The sequence below is a fragment of the Diaphorina citri genome, unplaced genomic scaffold, assembly GCF_000475195.1.
Source record: "Diaphorina citri unplaced genomic scaffold, Diaci psyllid genome assembly version 1.1 scaffold40, whole genome shotgun sequence".
Taxonomy (NCBI): Eukaryota; Metazoa; Arthropoda; class Insecta; order Hemiptera; family Psyllidae; genus Diaphorina; species Diaphorina citri.
The window spans coordinates 233436-254707 of NW_007377477.1; the positions used below are offsets into that span (position 1 = coordinate 233436).

The 21272-nt window shown below is 41.1% G+C and overlaps 1 protein-coding gene across 1 annotated transcript in view; it reads right to left on the bottom strand.

Moving 5' to 3' along the window:
- The window catches only part of LOC103513463 (histone-lysine N-methyltransferase SETD1), a 37979-nt gene that overhangs the window by 1103 nt on the left and 15604 nt on the right, over positions 1 to 21272 (bottom strand). Inside the window, exons 9-27 of the mRNA XM_026826408.1 lie at positions 21207 to 21225; positions 20554 to 20871; positions 18529 to 18636; positions 18125 to 18195; positions 16504 to 16615; positions 16251 to 16405; positions 14545 to 14739; positions 13609 to 13745; positions 12349 to 12733; positions 12031 to 12142; positions 11430 to 11606; positions 10124 to 10685; positions 7245 to 7430; positions 6916 to 7091; positions 2951 to 3016; positions 2241 to 2556; positions 1848 to 1912; positions 1145 to 1395; positions 370 to 570 (exon numbers count right to left, since the gene is read on the bottom strand). Coding sequence (XP_026682209.1) covers positions 370 to 570; positions 1145 to 1395; positions 1848 to 1912; positions 2241 to 2556; positions 2951 to 3016; positions 6916 to 7091; positions 7245 to 7430; positions 10124 to 10685; positions 11430 to 11606; positions 12031 to 12142; positions 12349 to 12733; positions 13609 to 13745; positions 14545 to 14739; positions 16251 to 16405; positions 16504 to 16615; positions 18125 to 18195; positions 18529 to 18636; positions 20554 to 20871; positions 21207 to 21225 — 3612 coding nt within the window. The remainder of the gene's footprint in view (positions 1 to 369; positions 571 to 1144; positions 1396 to 1847; positions 1913 to 2240; positions 2557 to 2950; positions 3017 to 6915; positions 7092 to 7244; positions 7431 to 10123; positions 10686 to 11429; positions 11607 to 12030; positions 12143 to 12348; positions 12734 to 13608; positions 13746 to 14544; positions 14740 to 16250; positions 16406 to 16503; positions 16616 to 18124; positions 18196 to 18528; positions 18637 to 20553; positions 20872 to 21206; positions 21226 to 21272) is intronic.

The window sequence follows — 21272 nt, forward strand, 5'->3', positions numbered from 1 at the left end:
TAAATTTCTTTGGTTATCCATAGGTTTTCCAAGAGGTTTGATAGAGGGAACTGTAACTTCCAAGGTCTTATCGTCCCAAAATCGAAGAGAGAAGGAAGACAGGATAGGAGAAAGCCAGCCATTCCGAGAACGAACATTATCCGTTTAGGATAAAATCCGCCCCGGGCGGGAATCGAACCCGCGGCCCAGCGCTTACAAGGCAGATGCTTTGCCAATAAAGCTAACTAGGCTGGCGCTTTCTAGTGTTCTTTTTTTCTAGTAATTTAGTGACCCAAAAGACACGAATCTCGACCTAAAATTCTGATTTTCGCACAGGATGAATAGCTCCACTCTAAAGAGAAGAACTCATCTGGGGCCTCGTTTTCTTACCTTAAGGATGTTAAACTTGAGCAGGTCCGAGTCCGTAGCGGTTCCAAAAGCGGTCAGGAGCCTCCTCTGGTTAGATCTAGCCTCGCGCGATATAGAGGCTGAAGCAGAGCCCACCTTGAGCTTCACTACCGAGGCCGAGGCTACCTTGCCCTCGAGCTGGGCTCGCTCGATTTGTTGAGCTATGGTCTGGCCGAAATGATACTGGAAGAGAGAGAAATTAGGCATCAGTTGTTGTAAAGGGGGCGAAGGGACTTTTTTCTATCTGATCTCACCACTGAGAGTTACCACAGTGTCATGGGTTTTCTTTGATGTCACTCATTTCATTTATAAATATAATAAATAAATGTCGTTTCTTTGTGTTCATCATCATCATTGGTTAACAGCCGAGGGGCTGGTTTGCAGCAGTACACCATGATTCTCGATCTTCTGCTTTCCTCTTCAGGTCGTAGTATGTCGTCACGTTCATGTCTCTCATGATCTGGTTTATGTAGTCGAGGGGTGTCCTTCCAACTGTAGCATTGTATGATTTTTCAAAACATCTCAATAATGGTTGGTTTCAAATGCTAGAAATTGAAAATTAGAAAGTTGACTGTTGACGTGACTATTAGAATAGAATATACCTTGTTTATCCTGCTCGAGTGAGACTATAAAGTCCCTTTACCCCAGCAATCTAAACAAGGTCTCGTTTATTTAATGGGTATAATTAACAAAAATTTAGGGGTTTTTCGGGCATCAAACTCGTTACCAATACTTAAACCGTCACTTATGGACTCACCTTATGCTGCGCTTTCTGTTGCGAGTCAATCTTATAGAACCCTTCCGTGCGCGCGCATCCGGTGGCATGCACATGTAGTTCGTCCGTCGCGCGTTTCTTCTTGCGCTCATGTGCGGGCGGTTTCGGGTTGGGCAGGTACGTCACCGGATGGTCTACCCAGTGCGTGTCGTTAAGCCAGAAGCCTAGCGTGTCATCACCCAACATGGCCTGGTAGGAGCGACGAATGTAGGATATGTCTTCCGCATCGATACCTGAGAAACAGAGGATATGCATTTGAGTAATTTAGAAGAAAATAACTACAGAGCAGTTTCGATTACTTGGGTGATGTTTCTAAGTCAAAGAGCAGAAAAAATGAGGAACAAAGGACCTTTTCTTTTACGACTTCTAGATTCGAAGATATGTAGATCGTTAAAAAAAAAATCAACGTCAAGGCATACGCTTCTGTACGCGATGACGTCATAGTACATGACTCCTCCCGCTTCCTTGTTTGTGCGCATGCTTTTCTGCGCATTTCGTAAACTTTGGAGACACGACTCTTTGAACTTTTTCATTAGAAAGGCAAATAAAAATTGAATTTTTGACCTTTTAAAATGGCTTTTTCGGTGTTTTGACCTCAGATTTGGGATCATCTCGTGGACCACTTGAAATCTTCTCGCGGACCACAGTTTGGGAACCCCTCCTCTAAAGGGTGGTAATAACTTACCTCGCGTTAGGAAACTGAACATGAGCTCCATCTCTGTCTTCATATCACGCTTCTGATAAGATGCCCTGTAAAGTAGATACACAATACATACTTGTAAAAATAAAATAATAAATAAAATACAATTTAGGTAGGTTTTTGGAAATGGCTGCAAAAAACTTCTTTTGTTTGCTACGTATTTATTACTGAAACACTTTACTTTAAGTGCTGAACATTTTTTTCCCAGTCATTAAAATGGACAACTGTTCGAGAGGAACAGGCGACAAAACACATTTCTGGACAAAATAAATTTACGAGTAGGTATTATCTTTGCGTAGGAACTTAGAAATCCCATACCTATCGGATATCGACTTCTAATAAATTAGGCCTAAGATACTATAGATAAAATCCACTTACCTAACACCTCTCTCTCGCTCCTTCCTCCTCTCCTCCTTCTTCTCCCTCTTCTCCTGCTTGGCCTCCAGACGAGCCTTCTTGTTCTCCTTATTCTCACTGCTCGGCCTTCGCACGGCCTCTTTCGTTTTAACGCGCGCCTGGGCCGACAACTGCGGCTTAGGGCCGGCCGGTCGCGGCGGTGGCGGGCCGCCAAAGTAGCCGTGATCGTGCGCCATGATGTTTTCGTCAGGCGCAGCTGCGGCAGAAAGGGACTCGGCATCTTCCGAAGGCGAGGATTTGGGCCGGCAATACGAGTGGTCCACCATGGCCATGAACTCTGGAAATTTTAGAATAGAACGAAATGATTTTTAGAAATGAAAATTTTAGCGTTTTAAATATTTAAATCTCCGCAAATGGCCTACTTATGTCGCTAAATTGTGTAAAAATAAATAAATATTTAAATCTATTTCTAAATCGATATAATCTTCAAGAAAAAAAGAAAAAAAAAAAAACAAAGGTTCGATAGATCTTAGGTACTGTAACTACTAAGGTCTTATCTGTAGAAATTGAAGAGAGAAGGAAAACAGGATAGGATAAGCAGAAAACCAGCCGTTCCGAGAACAAACATCATCCGATCAGGATAAAATCCACGACGGGGGGGAATCGGACCCGTGGCCATAAATAAAACAGGAGGAAAAAAATTGTGCTATTCCATTGGACTCGATGCTTACCCGATGACACAGGCGAGGGAGATTTGACAAAGTCCAGGACGGGAGGTGGGGAGACTGCCTCCGCTTCTGTGAAACACAAAAATGGGGGTAAATTTTAATCCATGTTAAAAAAAGTCTTTTCACGAGAAAACGCTCAACCAATTTGGATGAATTTTTATGTGGTTGTTAAGAAGAGTACTGAGAGTGACATGGGTTACTTGAAATTGTCACATTCCTTCCTGCTTCGAAATGGTGGACCTTCAAGTCATGCCTCTTACGCTGCACTTTTTATTATTATTTATCGTATGGACGTTTTATTTTTTCAAAGGATATACATAGAATACAGAACAAAGGAACATTTAACAAAAACAAAAGAAATAATAACACTTCTATCTACTTATAGAGGTAAACTCTTTAGCCAGGCAACAGCTTCTGGACTAAGTGTTTTGGGGTGTGAGTAGTCCTCCTCCACGTTGGTGCACCCTGGATAACGCTAATCAGACTACATTTGGACGCCAAACTGTCCTTTCGATCCATATGAAAGTAAAATCAAAAATCAAATCCATAATAATAAACTGAATATTAAACAAATTAGGTAGGTACATAGGTACTAATTTTCTTTAATGACGATCAAATAAACTACGGGCTAAAATATTCCCGGAGGGACGGGCCCAGCTCGTTAGCCTATCAGATTGCTTAATCCAAGAAGAGTTAGGGTGGGTTTCACCAACCTTCTTTTAGCTTAAAAGCCTTTTAGCTTAACAACCGTGTTAAGCCTATACAAATCAAATGGAACTTAACAGGTTGTTAGTTTAACAGGCCATCTAGGAGCTGAAAAAATATTGGTGAAATTCAATATTTTGAACCAAGGTTTTTTTTTAAACTCAGGTTTTGGTTCCGACCAAAACTTCAATTTTCGAGGTTTAAACACCCATTTTATTAATACTATACAAAGATAAAAATACATTTGGGTGAAAATAAAATCAGAACATCTCAATCGGTATTAAAATCATTAAAAACAATTTATTGCATCTCCAAAACTTGCCACCAGCTTGGTAATTCGGAAAGAAAGAAAACAGAAAGGCCTGATAGACGTACATAGCTGAAACCACAATCTGAGGTTTAAGTTAACCCTTTCATTTTTGGAAGAATCTCTGAATTTTTCTGATCAGAAAAAATTTGGGTATTACTATTTGGGCTTTATACAGGGTGCGGCGCGGTAATTTACTTTTTTGAAACTTCGGTTAAAAAAAGGCTGTTAATCTTAACTGATGTTTAATGCTGAATTATTATCAAGAAATGTTGGAAATATGATTTTATGAAGGTTTGAAGAGTCCACCATTCAAATGACGACCGCCATTGACACTCTGGAGGCGATTTCTGATATTTCGCTCTACTTTTCCAACATTGCAACAGGTATGCGGCCTGTTTCGAGATAAATATTGTGCTTAAACTCTTCAATTGTTCATAGAATATCATTGTAAACTTTGGATTTGAGGAAACCTAACGGGGTTATTAACATTCATACCAGCATACCTGTTGCAATGTTGGAAAAGTAGAGCAAAATATCAGAAATCGCCTTCAGAGTGTATCGTCAATGGCGGTCGTCATTTGAATGGTGGACTCTTTAGACCTTCATACCTAAAATCAAATTTCCAACATTTCTTGATAATAATTCAGCATTAAACATCAGTTAAGAATAACAGCCTTTTTTTAATCGAAGTTTCAAAAAAGTAATTACCGCGCCGCACCCTATATAAGACCTCTACAAAGTTTTATGTCCTCCTAGGTCCTAGGACCATTGAAAAAAAATCGATATGGACTTATGGAGAAAAAACCAGACAAGTTAGCCAAGTTAATTTTACTGACGTCTTAGATCACAAAAGAAACATTTGAAAAACACTGAGAACGGATTTTTTTTTCATAGATCTGAGATGATTAAAGTTCATGTCTCTGTGGGACGCATTGTCCCTTTCGAGGTGAAAGAGTTAAACCGAGTTCAAATTCAGACCGTGGTCCCGGCCAATAAGAGATCATAGATAAGCTTCTATCTAATAATTATATCCTATAATACCTTCCAATTTCCAAATAGAAATCTAGGACCCGCGTAGTTTTTAGAATTATTTATACACAGACTTATTTATCAAATAGGTTAAACAACAGTCTTTTTTTACTATAGGCGTTTTTTATAGGTCTGAATATGGTCTGATTTTTTAAATAACTCATCTGGTCAGATTTGGATTGAACAGAAAATAAAACATGATAAAAAATAATAATAATAATAATAATAAAAAAAAAAATCGCTAGTTCATGAGCATAATCAACCTCTTGAATATCTTCCGACCGAAGAAAACAGATCATTCATCAGAACAAAAAACGCCTTACATATGTACATATTCTACATGGGATAGCGTGATGTATTTCAACTTTTAACCAATAAATAGAGAGTGATTATATCACCCACCTGTAGCCTAAATTCCATGTTTTGAGCAAAATGTGTAGAACACTTGTTTACCTTTTTCTTTGTTCTTTGAAATATGTATTCCTATGGGTAATATTTATTCCATATTTTATGCCAAACTTTTTATCGAACACATGTTCAAAATAAAGTTATACCATACCTACAAGGTAAATTGTGTATTCCATATGTTCAATCAAAGTTGTAAGACACATGGACACATGATCCTGCAAATATGTATTCCACATGTTCCAACAAGTATCCTGATATTATGTTGAAATAATATGTTGTCTTCCACAAGTTATGTCTCGGATCACAGTCAGAGGATAGGAAGAAGAAGGATACGAATCTGGGATCACTTCTTCTAGTCTTAGTTGAGGAAGCCTCTACAGCCCTGAGCGCCACACAAGCAGGCTATCTTGTCATCTTCCAGAGGGAACTTATAGTCGTAGGTAATCTCTTCGTTCACGCTGATAGCCTGTTTGGAGTAGATGACAATCTTCTTCTGCGAATCGATCGTGATGATCTTGGCGTAACAGTTCGGCTGTGGAAGAAAAGGAAAATCGGGGTAAAATTTAAATTAAGGTTACAATTTCGTGAGGACAATTGTAACCTTCATTTACCAGACTTTAACAAAACAAAACAGAGATTTGACAGAGGGAATTGTAACTGCTAAGCTCTTATCCTCCCGAAATTGAAGAGAGAAGGGAGACTGGATAGGAGAAAGCCAGCTGTTCCGAGAACGAACATTATTCTTTCAGGATAAAATCAGGCCCGGGTGGGAATCGAACCCGCGGCCTAGCGCTTGCAAGGCAGACGCGCTGCCAACCAAGCTAACTAGGGTGGCACTTTTTAGTTCTATTTAAGTAGGGACTTTTCAGTCCAATTTCGGACAGGGTACTTACATTACAGCTGTGGTTAATAAACCGGGCCAGGTTGCCACATCGCGTAGCATCTATAATGGTATCCAGATCTATACGGAACAGATAGGAGGACCCTATACCGATAGCTTCGTATTGGCGCTCCCTTAGGTCCGCCACAGACGGGCGAACCATTTGACCCACGTACTCGATGACCTGAAATTGAATAGATTAGACTCGATTAGAGTATATTCAATTTTGGGTACTAAAAATAATAATAATAATAATAATAATAATAATAATAATAATAATAATAATAATAATAATAATAATAATAATGATCTTAAATATTTTCATTGGATATACTAAATGATCTACGCTGCACTGATCCCATACAAAGGACAAGTCAACGACTAGTTCTCAAATAAAGTAAAAGTATACCTAAGCCTTTGAAGAAGGAAAAAAAGCTTCGGCTGATATAGAACTCGCGCCCATCTGGTTTACCAGCCGAGCACCTGGACCACTGCGCCACCGAGGCAGGTCATACGATACGTACCTACCATATTGTACTTAATAATTTAAATACTTAAATAAAGTGGTGCAAATTAAACTGTCGAGATAAAGGCCTAATTCGACAGTCTAAATAAACCACTAATACTAATACGTACCGGTATTGATATCCGGGGTAGGCGGGGTTTTGATTCGCGGCTTCTTTGTAAGCCGTTTGGTGCGTACAGCGAGAGACAAGTCTTCTTCATCACAGCTAGAGGACAGGGTGCCCCTCCCTGGGGTGGGAGGTAGGGAGGGAATGGGTGTAATGGAGCGGGCTCGATCACTCTTGTCACTGTGGAGGGGGAAAAATGGGGGGTTAGTGATATAAAAAGGCAAAATATGGGTAAATTCCTAGGGGGGACAAGTCTTCTTCATCACAGCTAGAGGACAGGGTGCCCCTCCCTGGGGTGGGAGGTAGGGAGGGAATGGGTGTAATGGAGCGTACTAATACGTACCGGTATTGATATCCGGGGTAGGCGGGGTTTTGATTCGCGGCTTCTTGGTAAGCCGTTTGGTGCGTACAGCGAGAGACAAGTCTTCTTCATCACAGCTAGAGGACAGGGTGCCCCTCCCTGGGGTGGGAGGTAGGGAGGGAATGGGTGTAATGGAGCGGGCTCGATCACTCTTGTCACTGTGGAGGGGGAAAAATGGGGGGTTAGTGATATAGAAAGGCAAAATATGGGTAAATTCCTAGGGGGGGACAAGTCTTCTTCATCACAGCTAGAGGACAGGGTGCCCCTCCCTGGGGTGGGAGGTAGGGAGGGAATGGGTGTAATGGAGCAGGCTCGATCACTCTTGTCACTGTGGACGGGGGGGACAAAGCGAGGATCGAGTTAGTAAAATTGAATGGGTAAAAGGCAGAGCGGACTAAGTCCAAAAATCGACTTTCCGAGTTACACGGAAAAAGGCGAAGAAAAATAATAATGCAGTTCCGAGGTTTCCTAACATCAACGCTAAGAGCCCGAATTTACTTTCTACTTGATTATTCTTCTGTTATGTATTAATGCAACTCCCTCCATCGGACAAAATGCCAAGTTCTCTTGGCATTTTAGTTTGGGGGTTGTGCTAGTAAAATTGAATGGGTAAAAGGCAGAGCGGACTAAGTCCAAAAATCGACTTTCTGAGTTACACGGAAAAAGGCGAAGAAAAATAAGAATGCAGTTCCGAGGTTTCCTAACATCAACGCTAAGAGCCCGAATTTACTTTCTACTTTTCTTTCCCCTTCTATACAAAGGACCATTTACACCACTTGAATGGCTAAGAGGCAGAGCGGACCAAGTCCAAAAAAAGAGTTTTGAGATAAATGGATTCAAAGTTTAAATAGAGCTAGATAGCCATTTTGTTTTTGCTCTCATTTCAATTCAATTCAATTCAATTATTTATTTATTGAACACTAAAAACACTAAAACACTAAAGTGAAGTTCGCGACCAATATAGAAAAGTAGATCTTTTCACGCTCTTTCCAACGATATAGGTAACTCAGAAAGTCGATTTTTGGACTTAGTCCGCTCTACCCATTCATTTACAAGGTATTATTCCCCCTAACCGTTCTACTTACTCAATTTCTCCATCTTCCTTGTCATCCTCCACATCCAGCACAGGGGTGGGCGGGGTGGGCACTCTCTCCTCTTCCTCCTTCTTCTTCTCCTCTTCTTCCTTCTCCTTCTTCTCCTCCTCCTTCCCCTCATAATGCAGCAAGAAAGAAGAATTCCCTAAAAGTACTCAAGTACTTACAGGGATTTATTCAAGAAGAAAATTTTATTGTTAAACGTGATAAAAAATACTTCAATGTTATTATTGTTATTATTATTATCATTATCATTATTATTATTATTATTTCCTCCTGGTCTAGACCAGCTTAGTCTGGCTGGGGGACTTTAAACAGGGAGCATACCAGCGTGAATTCCCCTTGCTAAAGATTGAGTGTGAAGGGCATCCACTCGTAAAATTTGTAGCCAAAACCAAATGTCAGCCCAAAGCAATCACTCTAGTTAGGGCTGATTGAGAGGCTGATGAAAAACGCCGACCCCGTCTGTACACGGGAATTCAAAACCATGTCTTTCCAAAGAATCAGATTTATATTTTTCATATTTTCATATGTTTAACTTTATACCTACCCTCTTTCTGTGATCTTTTCTCTAATCTTTTTCTGTATTCTGTGTACCTCGTAGTTAAGTGTTTTGTAAAGCCCTGAAGATGGAGGGAGCCCCTCCGAAACATGTAGGCATTTAATTTACTAATGAACCAAAATATTGAAGTTCTGTAAAATATTAATACCTTTTGGTTCTCATTTTCAAGTTGGTCCACAGAACTTAATATATAATGACTGCTGAAACTCTCCAAGAGAAGATTATTATTATTATTACCTCCTGGATCTTTTCGTCACCACTACTCAGACTGGCCAGGGACATTTTGTCGTCCAAATCGTCCATGTTGTGGGAATCGGAATAGTTGAGTGCCTTCCGGATCTCCTGAGTGACAGACCGCGAGAGGGTTTCGTCCTCCGAGGAACTGATTTCCGAATGGAGATCGTCTTTGAAACCTGAAGAATAGAGGCAATAAGAATAGAATAGAATATACCTTGTTTATACTACCAGCATAGGACTGAAAAGTCCCTTTACTCTCGCAGTCTAAATTACATTAAACCGAGACCCATTAATGCACTGTTCCAGAAATCAAATACGGTACCTAGAAAGCCGAGACTTCTTGGGACTATTCCTAATCCAACACCAAGAAAGTTGAACATCTTGGGACTATTCCTAACATTGAGGGAGGGATGGTAACTTTATCTACTTCACTTAGAGCCGATCTTACCACTTACACAGTGTCAAGGGATTTCTTTGAAATCACCCATTTGATTTATACAGGCCAGTATTTCTCTAACTCTGGATTAACTGAAATGATCTCTGTGGTAAGATCGAGCGTTACTTGTTTTTGATGAGAACCGCTTTCACCTTATTTTAACCGCATCGTCAGCGATTTTAAAATTTGATTTGACTTCTATTTACCTTTGATATTAGTGAGCAGGAGTAGTATTTAAAATATGAGTCAAGAATTTCAACTCACAAAAGATAAACAGGATGTTCATTAACAGAAGAGGAACCAGAAAATTCCAATTCGGAAACAAGAAAATTTAGACAGGGAGAGATACATAAAATCCCAGGAATGAGGAATGCTCCAAGAGGGAGAGAAGCAGGATATTGGAATAAAGCAGGAATATCAGAGAACGCGAGGGAGAGAAGCAGGAATATCCGAAGATGAGAAGGAGAGGAAGATCTCAGGAACATTTCACAAGGTACTATTCCCCCTAACCGTTCTACTTACTCAATTTCTCCATCTTCCTTGTCATCCTCCACATCCAGCACAGGCGTGGGCGGGGTGGGCACTCTCTCCTCTTCCTCCTTCTTCTTCTCCTCTTCTTCCTTCTCCTTCTTCTTCCTCTCCTTCCCCTCCTCCTTCGCCACATCAATCCTATCCAGGACCACGGACACATCCTTGGGGCACACCTCCGTCGAATCTTCTTTGACGTCCTTCGTCGGCCGTTTTTCGTCCTCCTTCTTCTCCTTAGATTCGTCCTCGTCACTACTACTACTGCTGTAAATGAACTTCCCTTTCCGGAGCGGCGTGGTCGGTTTCTTCTCCCGCTTGACTTTATCGAACGCTTTCTTCGCGTCAATTTTTTCTTTTTGTTTGGTCGCCAGATCCAGCTCGCTGTCGGAATCTTCGCTAGGTGTGTACACGAAGGCGGCGCTGGTGGGTTTCCGCGAGGCCGGGGTTCGATTCCCGCTGACGGCGGAGTCGGCACTTTGGCGGCGCCGCTTCGAGAGGGACACGGAGATGGGCAAGTCTTCGTCGGAAATCGGGGAGAGGGCTTTGCTGTCCCGAACTGAAAAGGGGAAGGAATAATTTTTCGGATGAGTAAAAAAAACTAGTTTAAAATTGACTGACTGCCAAAACTGAGTTTGCAAAATTTGGAATAACTTTTAGGCAGTACGTACCATTCCACAAAGGTTCACCATTTCACATACATAGGTATTTACCTAATTTTCATTGAAAAATTCGACCAAATATATGCAAATCAATGTGCAAAATGCAATTTTATACAATCCAGCTTCTTAAGGTGTGCTAGTTTAAAATTTTTAAAATTGACTTACTGCCAAAACTGAGTTTGCAAAATTTGGAATAAGTTTTAGGCAGTACGTACCATTCCACAAAGGTTCACCATTTCACATACATAGGTACCTAATTTTCATTGAAAAATTCGACCAAATATATGCAAATCAATGTGCAAAATGCAATTTTATACAATCCAGCTTCTTAAGGTGTGTCCACACATAGTCGACGGTCGTCGATCGATGTGGCTCGATGGCCGGTCGACAATTTTTGGACACACCTTTAGAACAAGGTCTAAGTAAGACAGTTTAAGTCTAAAAAAAACATCGAGAAAGCAAAGAGCAATTACCGGTCGGCGCATCGCTGTCCTCACTCTCTTCCTCTTCACTCGAGGACGAGGAGCTTCCGTCGATCGATGTGGCTCGATGGCCGGTCGACAATTTTTGGACACACCTTTAGAACAAGGTCTAAGACAGTTTAAGTCTAAAAAAACATCGAGAAAGCAAAGAGCAATTACCGGTCGGCGCATCGCTGTCCTCACTCTCTTCCTCTTCACTCGAGGACGAGGAGCTTTGTTCACTGGAGGAGGAATATTTGGAGGAGACAGACTTGGTGGGGGAGGGAGAGCGTTGGGCAGGGGAGGAGGGGCGCTGGGGCCCCGAGGTGGTGTCCGTGTCCAGTTCATCATCCGAGCCTGAGAATAGAATAGAATAGAATTGAAAATAGAAATGGAATATCAAGTATTACATTAAAGCGAGACCCATTAATGTACTGTTCCAGAAATCAAATACGGTACCTAGAAAGCTGAAACTTCTTGGGACTATTCCTAATCCAACACCAAGAAAGTTGAACATCTTGGGACTATTCCTAACATTGAGGGAGGGATGGTAGCTTTATCTACTTCACTTAGAGCCGATCTTACCACTTACACAGTGTCAAGGGATTTCTTTGAAATCATCAAATCACCCATTTGATTTACACAGGCCAGTATTTCTCTAACTCTGGATTAACTGAAATGATCTCTGTGGTAAGATCGAGTTGTTTTTGATGAGAACCGCTTTCACCTTATTTTAACCGCATCGTCAGTGATTTTAAAATTTGATTTGACTTCTATTTACCTTTGATAAGTCCTTCTTCTTCACTGGAGCTACTGCTGGCATCCTCGGTAGATTTTCTAACTCGTTTGGACTTGGGTGACAATTTGCCGGGAACGGGGGCTTTCCTTTTCATCTGCAACAAGTACAACCCCAATTAACGGACCGAGGCTCGAGAAATGTACAGTTTACCCGTTATCCGTTATTCAGTACCAAATATGTACTGAAAAAAGCTCACAAAGAGGTCGCGTTTCTCAGACCTTTAGTTCAGCCAATCTACACCGATTTCAAGTTATGATCGATTTTCCGTGGCCTTTTTGTGTACCCAGCCTGTGGACTTACCCTGAACGAAGGCATTTTCGGCATGGTCGCCCGAAAGCCGAGTCCGAACCCGCCCAACGCAAAGCTATCCTTCTGGTCTGCACTCTGCCCGTCCTGGTCTGTCGGTTCCGTCTGCTTCTGGAGTTCCCGGTCCCACCAGGACTCCAAGGCCGGGAACGCGATACTCTCGACCATCTTCTTGTTGATGTCTCGCTTGAGAATCTGCTTGAGCTCGGTGCTGAGTCGATCCACTAGGGAGTCCTGGTCTGTCGGTTCCGTCTGCTTCTGGAGTTCCCGGTCCCACCAGGACTCGAGGGCCGGGAACGCGATACTCTCGACCATCTTCTTGTTGATGTCTCGCTTGAGAATCTGCTTGAGCTCGGTGCTGAGTCGATCCACTAGGGTACTGAGGGCAGAATAGAATTGAAATAATTTTACTTTATTTTTAACAATAAGTATGCATCAAATATGTTGTTGTTGTTGTTGTTGTTATCTAATGCTTGAGATTGACTATTATGTCATTTTTCTCCTTGCGTCCCAACATTTGGATACTATGTTGTCGTTGTTTGTTGTGTTTGGGCAGACTGCAATGTGATCCGCGTATGCATCAAATATAGAACTCTTAGAAGGATAAGTTAGTTAAGCTTAGGGTAAGATTTCAATATTGAAAAAAAAACCTCCCTAAGGCCAGCCACTCACTATCAGGTAGACCTGATACCTGATGAGCACACACACTATCAGGTAGACCCGACAGGTACGGCTGAAAAGGTCCGTCTGTCAGGTCTAGCTGATACCTTGATTTCAAAATTTTGGTCCATCAGATCGCTAAATATAAATTGAAATTCTAAATCAACCAATCGTAATGCTTAAACCAAGAGTTTAAGTTCAAGCCAAATTTAAAATCTATTAAGGTTCGTCTCGAAACGGCTGGCTTTCTCCTCCTTCTCTCTTCGATTTCGGGATGATATAACCTTAGCAGTTATAGTTCCCTCTATCAAATCTCTTCAAAAAAAAAAAGTTTAACCTCGTTGTGGTCCAGTCCTTATACGTACTTGGTAATTTGTACTTGAGGTGTGAGGGAAGGATCAGAGGGGGTTTGCTGTTGGGGTTGTACGGGCATCACCACGAACGACTGGATTTCTCCTATCCTGTCTTCCTTCTCTCTTCAATTTCGGGATGATATAACCTTAGCAGTTTTAGTTCCCTCTATCAAATCTCTTTTTTTTTAAAAAAAAAAAAAAAAGAAGTTTTAACTCATTGTGGTCCCGTCCTTATACGTACTTGGTAATTTGTACTTGAGGTGTGAGGGAAGGATCAGAGGGGGTTTGCTGTTGGGGTTGTACGGGCATCACCACACTTTGGAGTGTAGGGGGCATGTGAGGGCCTCCGTGATGTACTGGCATTGCCAGTGAGGGTACCTGCAATATTAACATTAAAATAATAAATTCATAGTCAACATTTGGACTTTCAACTGTGTTAAGTATGAAAAATTAGTAAAATAAGCTATTTAATGAAAAAAAAAAAAAAAAAAAAAAAAAAAAATGCCTGTGACTTTTGTATTGGACTCAAAATTTCATAGCTCGACTTGGACTCGAACCACCAATCACCAAAAATGCCTGTGACTTTTGTATTGGACTCAAAATTTCATAGCTCGACTTGGACTCGAACCACCAATCACCAAAAATGCCTGTGACTTTTGTATTGGACTCAAAATTTCATAGCTCGACTTGGACTCGAACCACCAATCACCAGTGCCGATTTTATTTAGTTATTTCTAATAGGTACTTTGTTTCAACTATACTTTGTACCTAGTTCTTAATTATTATATTTATTAATGTTTTAAAAAAAAGTAGTGAGCAGGAGTAGTATTTAAATATGAGTCAAGAATTTCAACTCACAAAAGATAAACAGGATGTTCATTAACAGAAGAGGAACCAGAAAATTCTAATTCGGAAACAAGAAAATTTAGACAGGGGAAGATACATAAAATCCCAGGAATGAGGAATGCTCCAAGAGGGAGAGAAGCAGGATATTAGAATAAAGCAGGAATATCAGAGAACGCGAGGGAGAGAAGCAGGAATATCCGAAGATGAGAAGGAGAGGAAGATCTCAGGAACATTTCAGGAATATCTAGGTCTAGGACAAGGAATACAAGCAAGATCTCAGGAACATCAAGGAAGAAACAACCAAAACCTCTCTCCCCGTGCGGGGGGTTACCTGTCGTCCCACAGGGGTTGGGGCGCCCCCAGGATGAAACACAAAGGTCGGGTGCGGCCAAAAGGGGCCGGGGTACAACGGGGCACCGGGGTGGGGGGCATAGAGGTGATGCAAATGGGGCGGCAGATGAAGCTGGGGCCCAAGGGGCACTCCCTGCGGGGGAACACCTACGTTAAGGACCTGGCTTTGCAGGACCTGAACAAAACAAACCAAAGACCAAAATTATTAAATGAACTAACAGATGAACTGAAAGAAATTGAAAATGAAAAGTACATGAATAAAAGAAAGCAATTTTAATTGTGTTAAGCAAAAATGTTTGTCACAAATGTCGTTCCCTGCTTAATACACTACGCTAAATTTTATGACTTGACTCGGACTCGAACCCCCAACCTCCAGATCCGAAGTCCATCGCGCCAACCACTACACCACTGAGGTTGGTCACCAAGTATATGAAATTAAAAATAAAAGAATTCTACTTATCAATAAACAATGAAATATAAATTAAACTAAAGAATGAAAAAATAAAGAAGATAAGAAATAATGCAGCAAGAAAGAAGAATCCCCTAAAAGTACTCAAGTACTTACAGGGATTTATTAAAAAAGAAAATTTTATTGTTAATGTGATAAAAAATATTTCCATATTATATTTATTATTACCTCCTGCTTAGCTTAGTCTAGCTGGGGGACTTTAAACAGGGAGTTTTTTTTTTTGAAGTTAAGCAAGGTTTATATACTTATTTGTAAACTTTACCTATGAAATATATAAGACCTTGTTTAGACTGCGGGATCTTTCCCCTTCTATACAACGGACCATTTACACCACTTGAATGGCTAAGAGGCAGAGCGGACCAAGTCCAAAAAAAGAGTTTTGAGATAAATGGAGTCAAAGTTTAAATAGAGCTAGATAGCCATTTTGTTTATGCTCTCATTTCAATAAAACACTAAAGTGAAGTTCGCGACCAATATAGAAAAGTAGATCTTTTCACGCTCTTTCCAACGATATCTTAGGTAACTTAGAAAGTCGATTTTGACTTAGTCCGCTCTACCTTTTACCCATTCATTTACAAGGTACTAGTGATGGGTACGAGTAAATACCCGGGTACTTATTTTTGGGGTAAATACCCCGGGTATTTACCTGGGTAAATACCCAATTTTTATAAATACCCGGGTATTTTCAAGAAGCGCCTCAGTCGAATTGTGCCCGGGAAATTAAAGCCTGAATTCCCCTTGCTAAAAAAAATAGCAAAGATTTAGTGCGAAGGGCATCCACTCGTAAAATTTGTAGCCAAAACCAAAACCAAATGTCAGCCCAAAGCAATCACTCTAGTTAGGGCTGATTGAGAGGCTGATTAAAAACGCCGACCCCGTCTGTACACGGGAATTCAAAACCATGTCTTTCCAAAGAATTTTATCTCCAGATTTATATTCTTCATATTTTCATATGTTTAACTTTATACCTACCCTATTTCTGTGATCTTTTCTCTAGTCTTTTTCTGTATTCTGTGTACCTCGTAGTTTAAGTGTTTGTAAAGCCCTGAAGATGGAGGGAGCCCCTCCGAAACATGTAGGCATTTAATTTACTAATGAACCAAAATTTTGAAGTTCTGTAAAATATTAATACCTTTTGGTTCTCATTTTCAAGTTGGTCCACAGAACTTATATATAATGACTGCTGAAACCCTCCAAGAGAAGATTATTGTTATTACCTCCTGGATCTTTTCGTCACCACTACTCAGACTGGCCAGGGACATTTTGTCGTCCAAATCGTCCATGTTGTGGGAATCGGACACTTGTCCAGGGATTTCTTTGAAATCACCCATTTGATTTACACAGGCCAGTATTTCTCTAACTCTGAAATGATCTCTGTGGTAAGATCGAGTTGTTTTTGATGAGAACCGCTTTCACCTTATTTTAACCGCATCGTCAGCGATTTTAAAATTTGATTTGACTTCTATTTACCTTTGATAAGTCCTTCTTCTTCACTAGAGCTACTGCTGGCATCCTCGGTAGATTTTCTAACTCGTTTGGACTTGGGTGATAGTTTGCCGGGAACGGGGGCTTTCCTTTTCATCTGCAACAAGTACAACCCCAATTAACGGACCGAGGCTCGAGAAATGTACAGTTTACCCGAACAAGTTTCATTAGCCGATTAAAGTACAGAAGATTCAAGGCTAGGAGAGAATAGCTCCCCGAAATGTAGGTACATCTGGGGGGGAAAAACAAGAGGAGATTTTATCCTAAACAGATAAAGTTCGTTCTCGGAACGCTGGCTTTCTCCTATCGGGCCGGCCTAGTTAGCTTGGAGGATAGCGCGTCTGCCTTGTAATCGCTAGGTCGCGGTTTGATTCCCACCCGGAGATTTTATTCTTAACAGATATGGTTCATTATCGGAACGGCTGGCTTTCTCCTATCCTGTCTTCCTTCTCTCTTCGCTTTCGGAACGATAAAACCTCAAAGACCCGTTCCCATTTGTCGTTCTAGAAAAAAAAATCGTGTCGTGCGTAGTGGGAACACTCTCATTTAACTTACATTGCCTACAGGGCATTCAGAAAAAAAAAAGAAAAAAAATCGGATGAAACGCGCCTTTACAGTCACAGTTCCCTCTATCAAAACATCTTCTAACGAAGTTGTTACGATAAAACCCGCCACTTCAGGCAATCATTAGTTTGCCTGGAACGGGGGCTTTCCTTTTCTTCTGCATCAAGTACAACCCCAATAAATACCAAGGAAAACCAAAGAGTTAATATCCTAAATCTTTTCTCAGGTCTTTAATTTATTCCTAAAAAACGCCAAGTTGGCTAAGATCTGAAATATTCAATTTAGCCTGCCTCGGTGGTGTAGTGGTCTAGGCGCTCGCCTGGTAAACAGGAGGGCGTGGGTTCAAACCCAGCCGAGGTGTGGAATTTTAACCTCAATATAAGTTGAGAATTTGACCACAATAATAGTAGTAGCCTACTGCTGGAGTAAAGGGACTTTTCAGTCCTATGCGAGCAGTATCCCCGGGTGGGGGGCATAGAGGTGATGCAAATGAGGCGGCAGATGAAGCTGGGGCCCAAGGGGCACTCCCTGCGGGGGAACACCTACGTTAAGGACCTGGCTTTGCAGGACCTGAACAAAACACACCAAAGACCAAAATTATTGAATGAACTAACAGATGAACTGAAAGAAATTGAAAATGAAAAGTACATGAATAAAAGAAATCAATTTGAATTGTGTTAAGCAAAAATGTTTGTCACAAATGTCGTTCCCTGCTTAATGCACTACGCTAAATTTTATGACTTGACTTGGACTCGAACCACCAACCTCCAGATCCGAAGTCCACCGCGCCAACCACTACACCACTGAGGTTGGTCACCAAATATATGAAATTAAAAATAAAAGAATTCTACTTATCAATAAACAATGAAATATAAATTAAACTAAAGAATGAAAAAATAAAGAAGATAAGCGCGAACGACACAATAGTGTTAAAGCGCCTAGCGAGGAAAAAAATAAAAATAAAGTATATATCTATCTATCTACTTTAGTGGATATCAGATACATGGATCAGATCATGGGATACGCCGATACCAGAACTTACATCGAGATGAAAGAATGGGCACTGGACAGAGTCAAATGGAGAGAACTTGCCAACCAATCCCAGGATTGATACTATAGATAGTGGATATCACATTATCACAGCATTGCTGGTCTCTACTCGAGTAGAGTCACTCGTCACTACTCAATTGTCCTCATGAGGCTAAGTGCACCCAAACTCGAAGCATAGAGCCGGGAGCCGGAAAAAAATTCGATCCCGCGACCTCTGGCTAAGATCAATGTGAACAGGCGAGTATGTATAAATATTGTTAACATGCTATTATGTATTTTAACAATAAAAATAATTGAATTGAATACCTTCATAACTAGTCATCGAATGGCGAATGGAGAGTAAAAGAGTGTGAACGTACCACGACTTTCTATTACACTACAAAGAGGGAAACTTACCGTGGGGGGCAGGAGGATGGTGTGAGGGTGTAGAGGGAACCTGGTGGTGAGACTTGGAACTATTCGAGTGGTGCGATTTGCTATGAGCTGACGAACTGGCAGTGGTAGCTGAAACAATCATTCAACAATCATTCATTTGTTGGTATTCCGCTTCATCAACGAACTAAGTGAGATTGAAGTTTTATCAAGTCTAGGAAAATTATGGAATAGTCAATTCCTGGCAATCGCGAAGGTTCGAAATCCATCAAATTCATCTCGATGATTTTGCATTTAGTTTGTTCTTTTTTACTTTCTATTACTACAGTATAGCGAGCTATACTAGTAATGAAAGTATTGCAATCGGTCCAAATTTTCAAAATCGGGAAATGAGTGGAAATATCCGTTTTGGGGTCCCCTGATTCCAAAAAAGTGGTTTTTAGCCCATGGTCTGTACGTTACGTACGTACGTACGTAACGTACGTACAGGTTTAAATGGGAAAAAGTAGAATGTTGTGAACAAAATATCTCAAGAACGGTTTGTCGTAGAGAAATGAAATTTGGTATATTTGATTGGTAATAACATTACATTTTATGGAACAATAATTAAGACCTGTTTAAATTAAAAAAAGTTAAATTAAAGGAACAAGTTTCATTAGCCGATTAAAGTACAGAAGATTAAGGCTAGGAGAGAATAGCTCCCCGAAATGTAGGTACATCTGGGGGGAAAAAACAAGAGGAGATTTTATCCTAAACAGATAAAGTTCGTTCTCGGAACGCTGGCTTTCTCCTATCGGGCCGGCCTAGTTAGCTTGGAGGGTAGCGCGTCTACCTTGTAATTGCTAGGTCGCGGTTTGATTCCCGCCCGGAGATTTTATTCTTAACAGATATGGTTCATTATCGGAACGGCTGGCTTTCTCCTATCCTGTCTTCCTTTCTTCGCTTTCGGAACGATAAAACCTCAAAGACCCGTTCCCATTTGTCGTTCGAGAAAAAAAAATCGTGTCGTGCGTAGTGGGAACACTCTCATTAACCTTACATTGCCTACAGGGCATTCAGAAAAAAAAGAAAAAAAAATCGGATGAAACAAGCCTTTACAGTCACAGTTCCCTCTATCAAAACATCTTCTAACGAAGTTGTTACGATAAAACCCGTCACGTCAGGCAATCGTTAGTTTGCCTAGAACGGGGGCTTTCCTTTTCTTCTGCATCAAGTACAACCCCAATAAATACCAAGGAAAACCAAAGAGTTAATATCGTAAATCTTTTCTCAGGTCTTTAATTTATTCCTAAAAAACGCCAAGTTGGCTGAGACCTGAAATATTCAATTTAGCCTGCCTCGGTGGTGTAGTGGTCAAGGCGCTCGCCTGGTAAACAGGAGGGCGTGGGTTCAATCCCAGCCGAAGTATGGAATCCTCAATATAATTTGAGAATTTGACCACAATAATAGTAGTAGCCTACTGCTGGAGTAAAGGGACTTTTCAGTCCTATCACTCATAAACAATGGGTATAATATGCCCTAAACAATAATATTATTCCATTCTCTTCAAGATATCTCAAAATATTTATCTTCAATATAATTTGAGAATTTGACCACAATAATAGTAGTAGTAGTAGTAGCCTACTACTGGAGTAAAGGGACTTTTCAGTCCCATGCGAGCAGTATAAATAGGCACTATTATTATTATTTAGGATGTAGATGAAAAGTATCTATGGTTAGAAAATCTCACCTTCCTTCTCGAGGTACCCTTTCGCTTCCCGCTCCTCCCTTTCTCTCGCCTAGGTTTGATAGAAGGAACTACAACAGAGGTTTTATCGTCCCGACATCGAAGAGAGAATGAAGACAGGATAGGAGAAAGCCAGTAGTTCCGAGAACGAACCCTATCTGTTTAGGATGAAGTTCGCTCCGGGCGATTCTAAGTTTTGTCTCTTTGTTTCGCCGTAACTCCCAAGCGGTAGGTCTTATTTTGATAACATTCAGAGGAAAATGTTTCAACAAATAAAGGAAATAGTATGTAGATGAAAAGTATCTATGGTTAGAAAATCTCACCTTCCTTCTCGAGGTACCCTTTCGCTTCCCGCTCCTCCCTTTCTCTCGCCTCGAGAGCCATCTCAATCGCCCGCTTGAAGCAATTCAAATAGATCTCCTCCGAGAGAAACGGAGACGGCGGCACAGACAGGGGCCCGTCGGCCGTCTCTTCCTCTTCTTCCTCATCGACGCCCGGCGGCAGGGGCGTTTCGTTCCAAGAACCGCGACGGTCCTTTTTCGTCGCGGAATTGTGCCGTTCCCGGTGGTGGTGCTTGTGGTGATGGGGCTCGTCTTCTTCTTCGCTCGAGATGGGTATCCCGCCCACGTTGATTTTGTTGCCTGGGGGGGAATTAGAGCAGGTAGGATTATAATTTTAAGTCAGTCCTTCAAATTCGCGCTTAATCCTACTACTCCCGTTTTTTTTTTTTTTTTTTTAATAATAATAATAATAATAACTTGAGTGGAAGGCAACCACTAGGCGAGGTTAACGCCTTAGGCGTTCTCTACCACCTAACCCTTAGAGCTCCATTGACAGGTTAAATGGCGAGTAAGGCGGCTAGCTTGTTGTGTACAATGGGGCCGCAATTAGTCCTACACAGTGGACTCCGCACACAGGAATTTCATTAGAAACTCAAGTCCCCCATTTCATAATGTCCAACCCCCCCCCCCCCCACCGCCCACAAAAACCCGAATCTGAGAAAGAAAAAAAGGTAGGTATCACATATCAACAGATGTCGGCC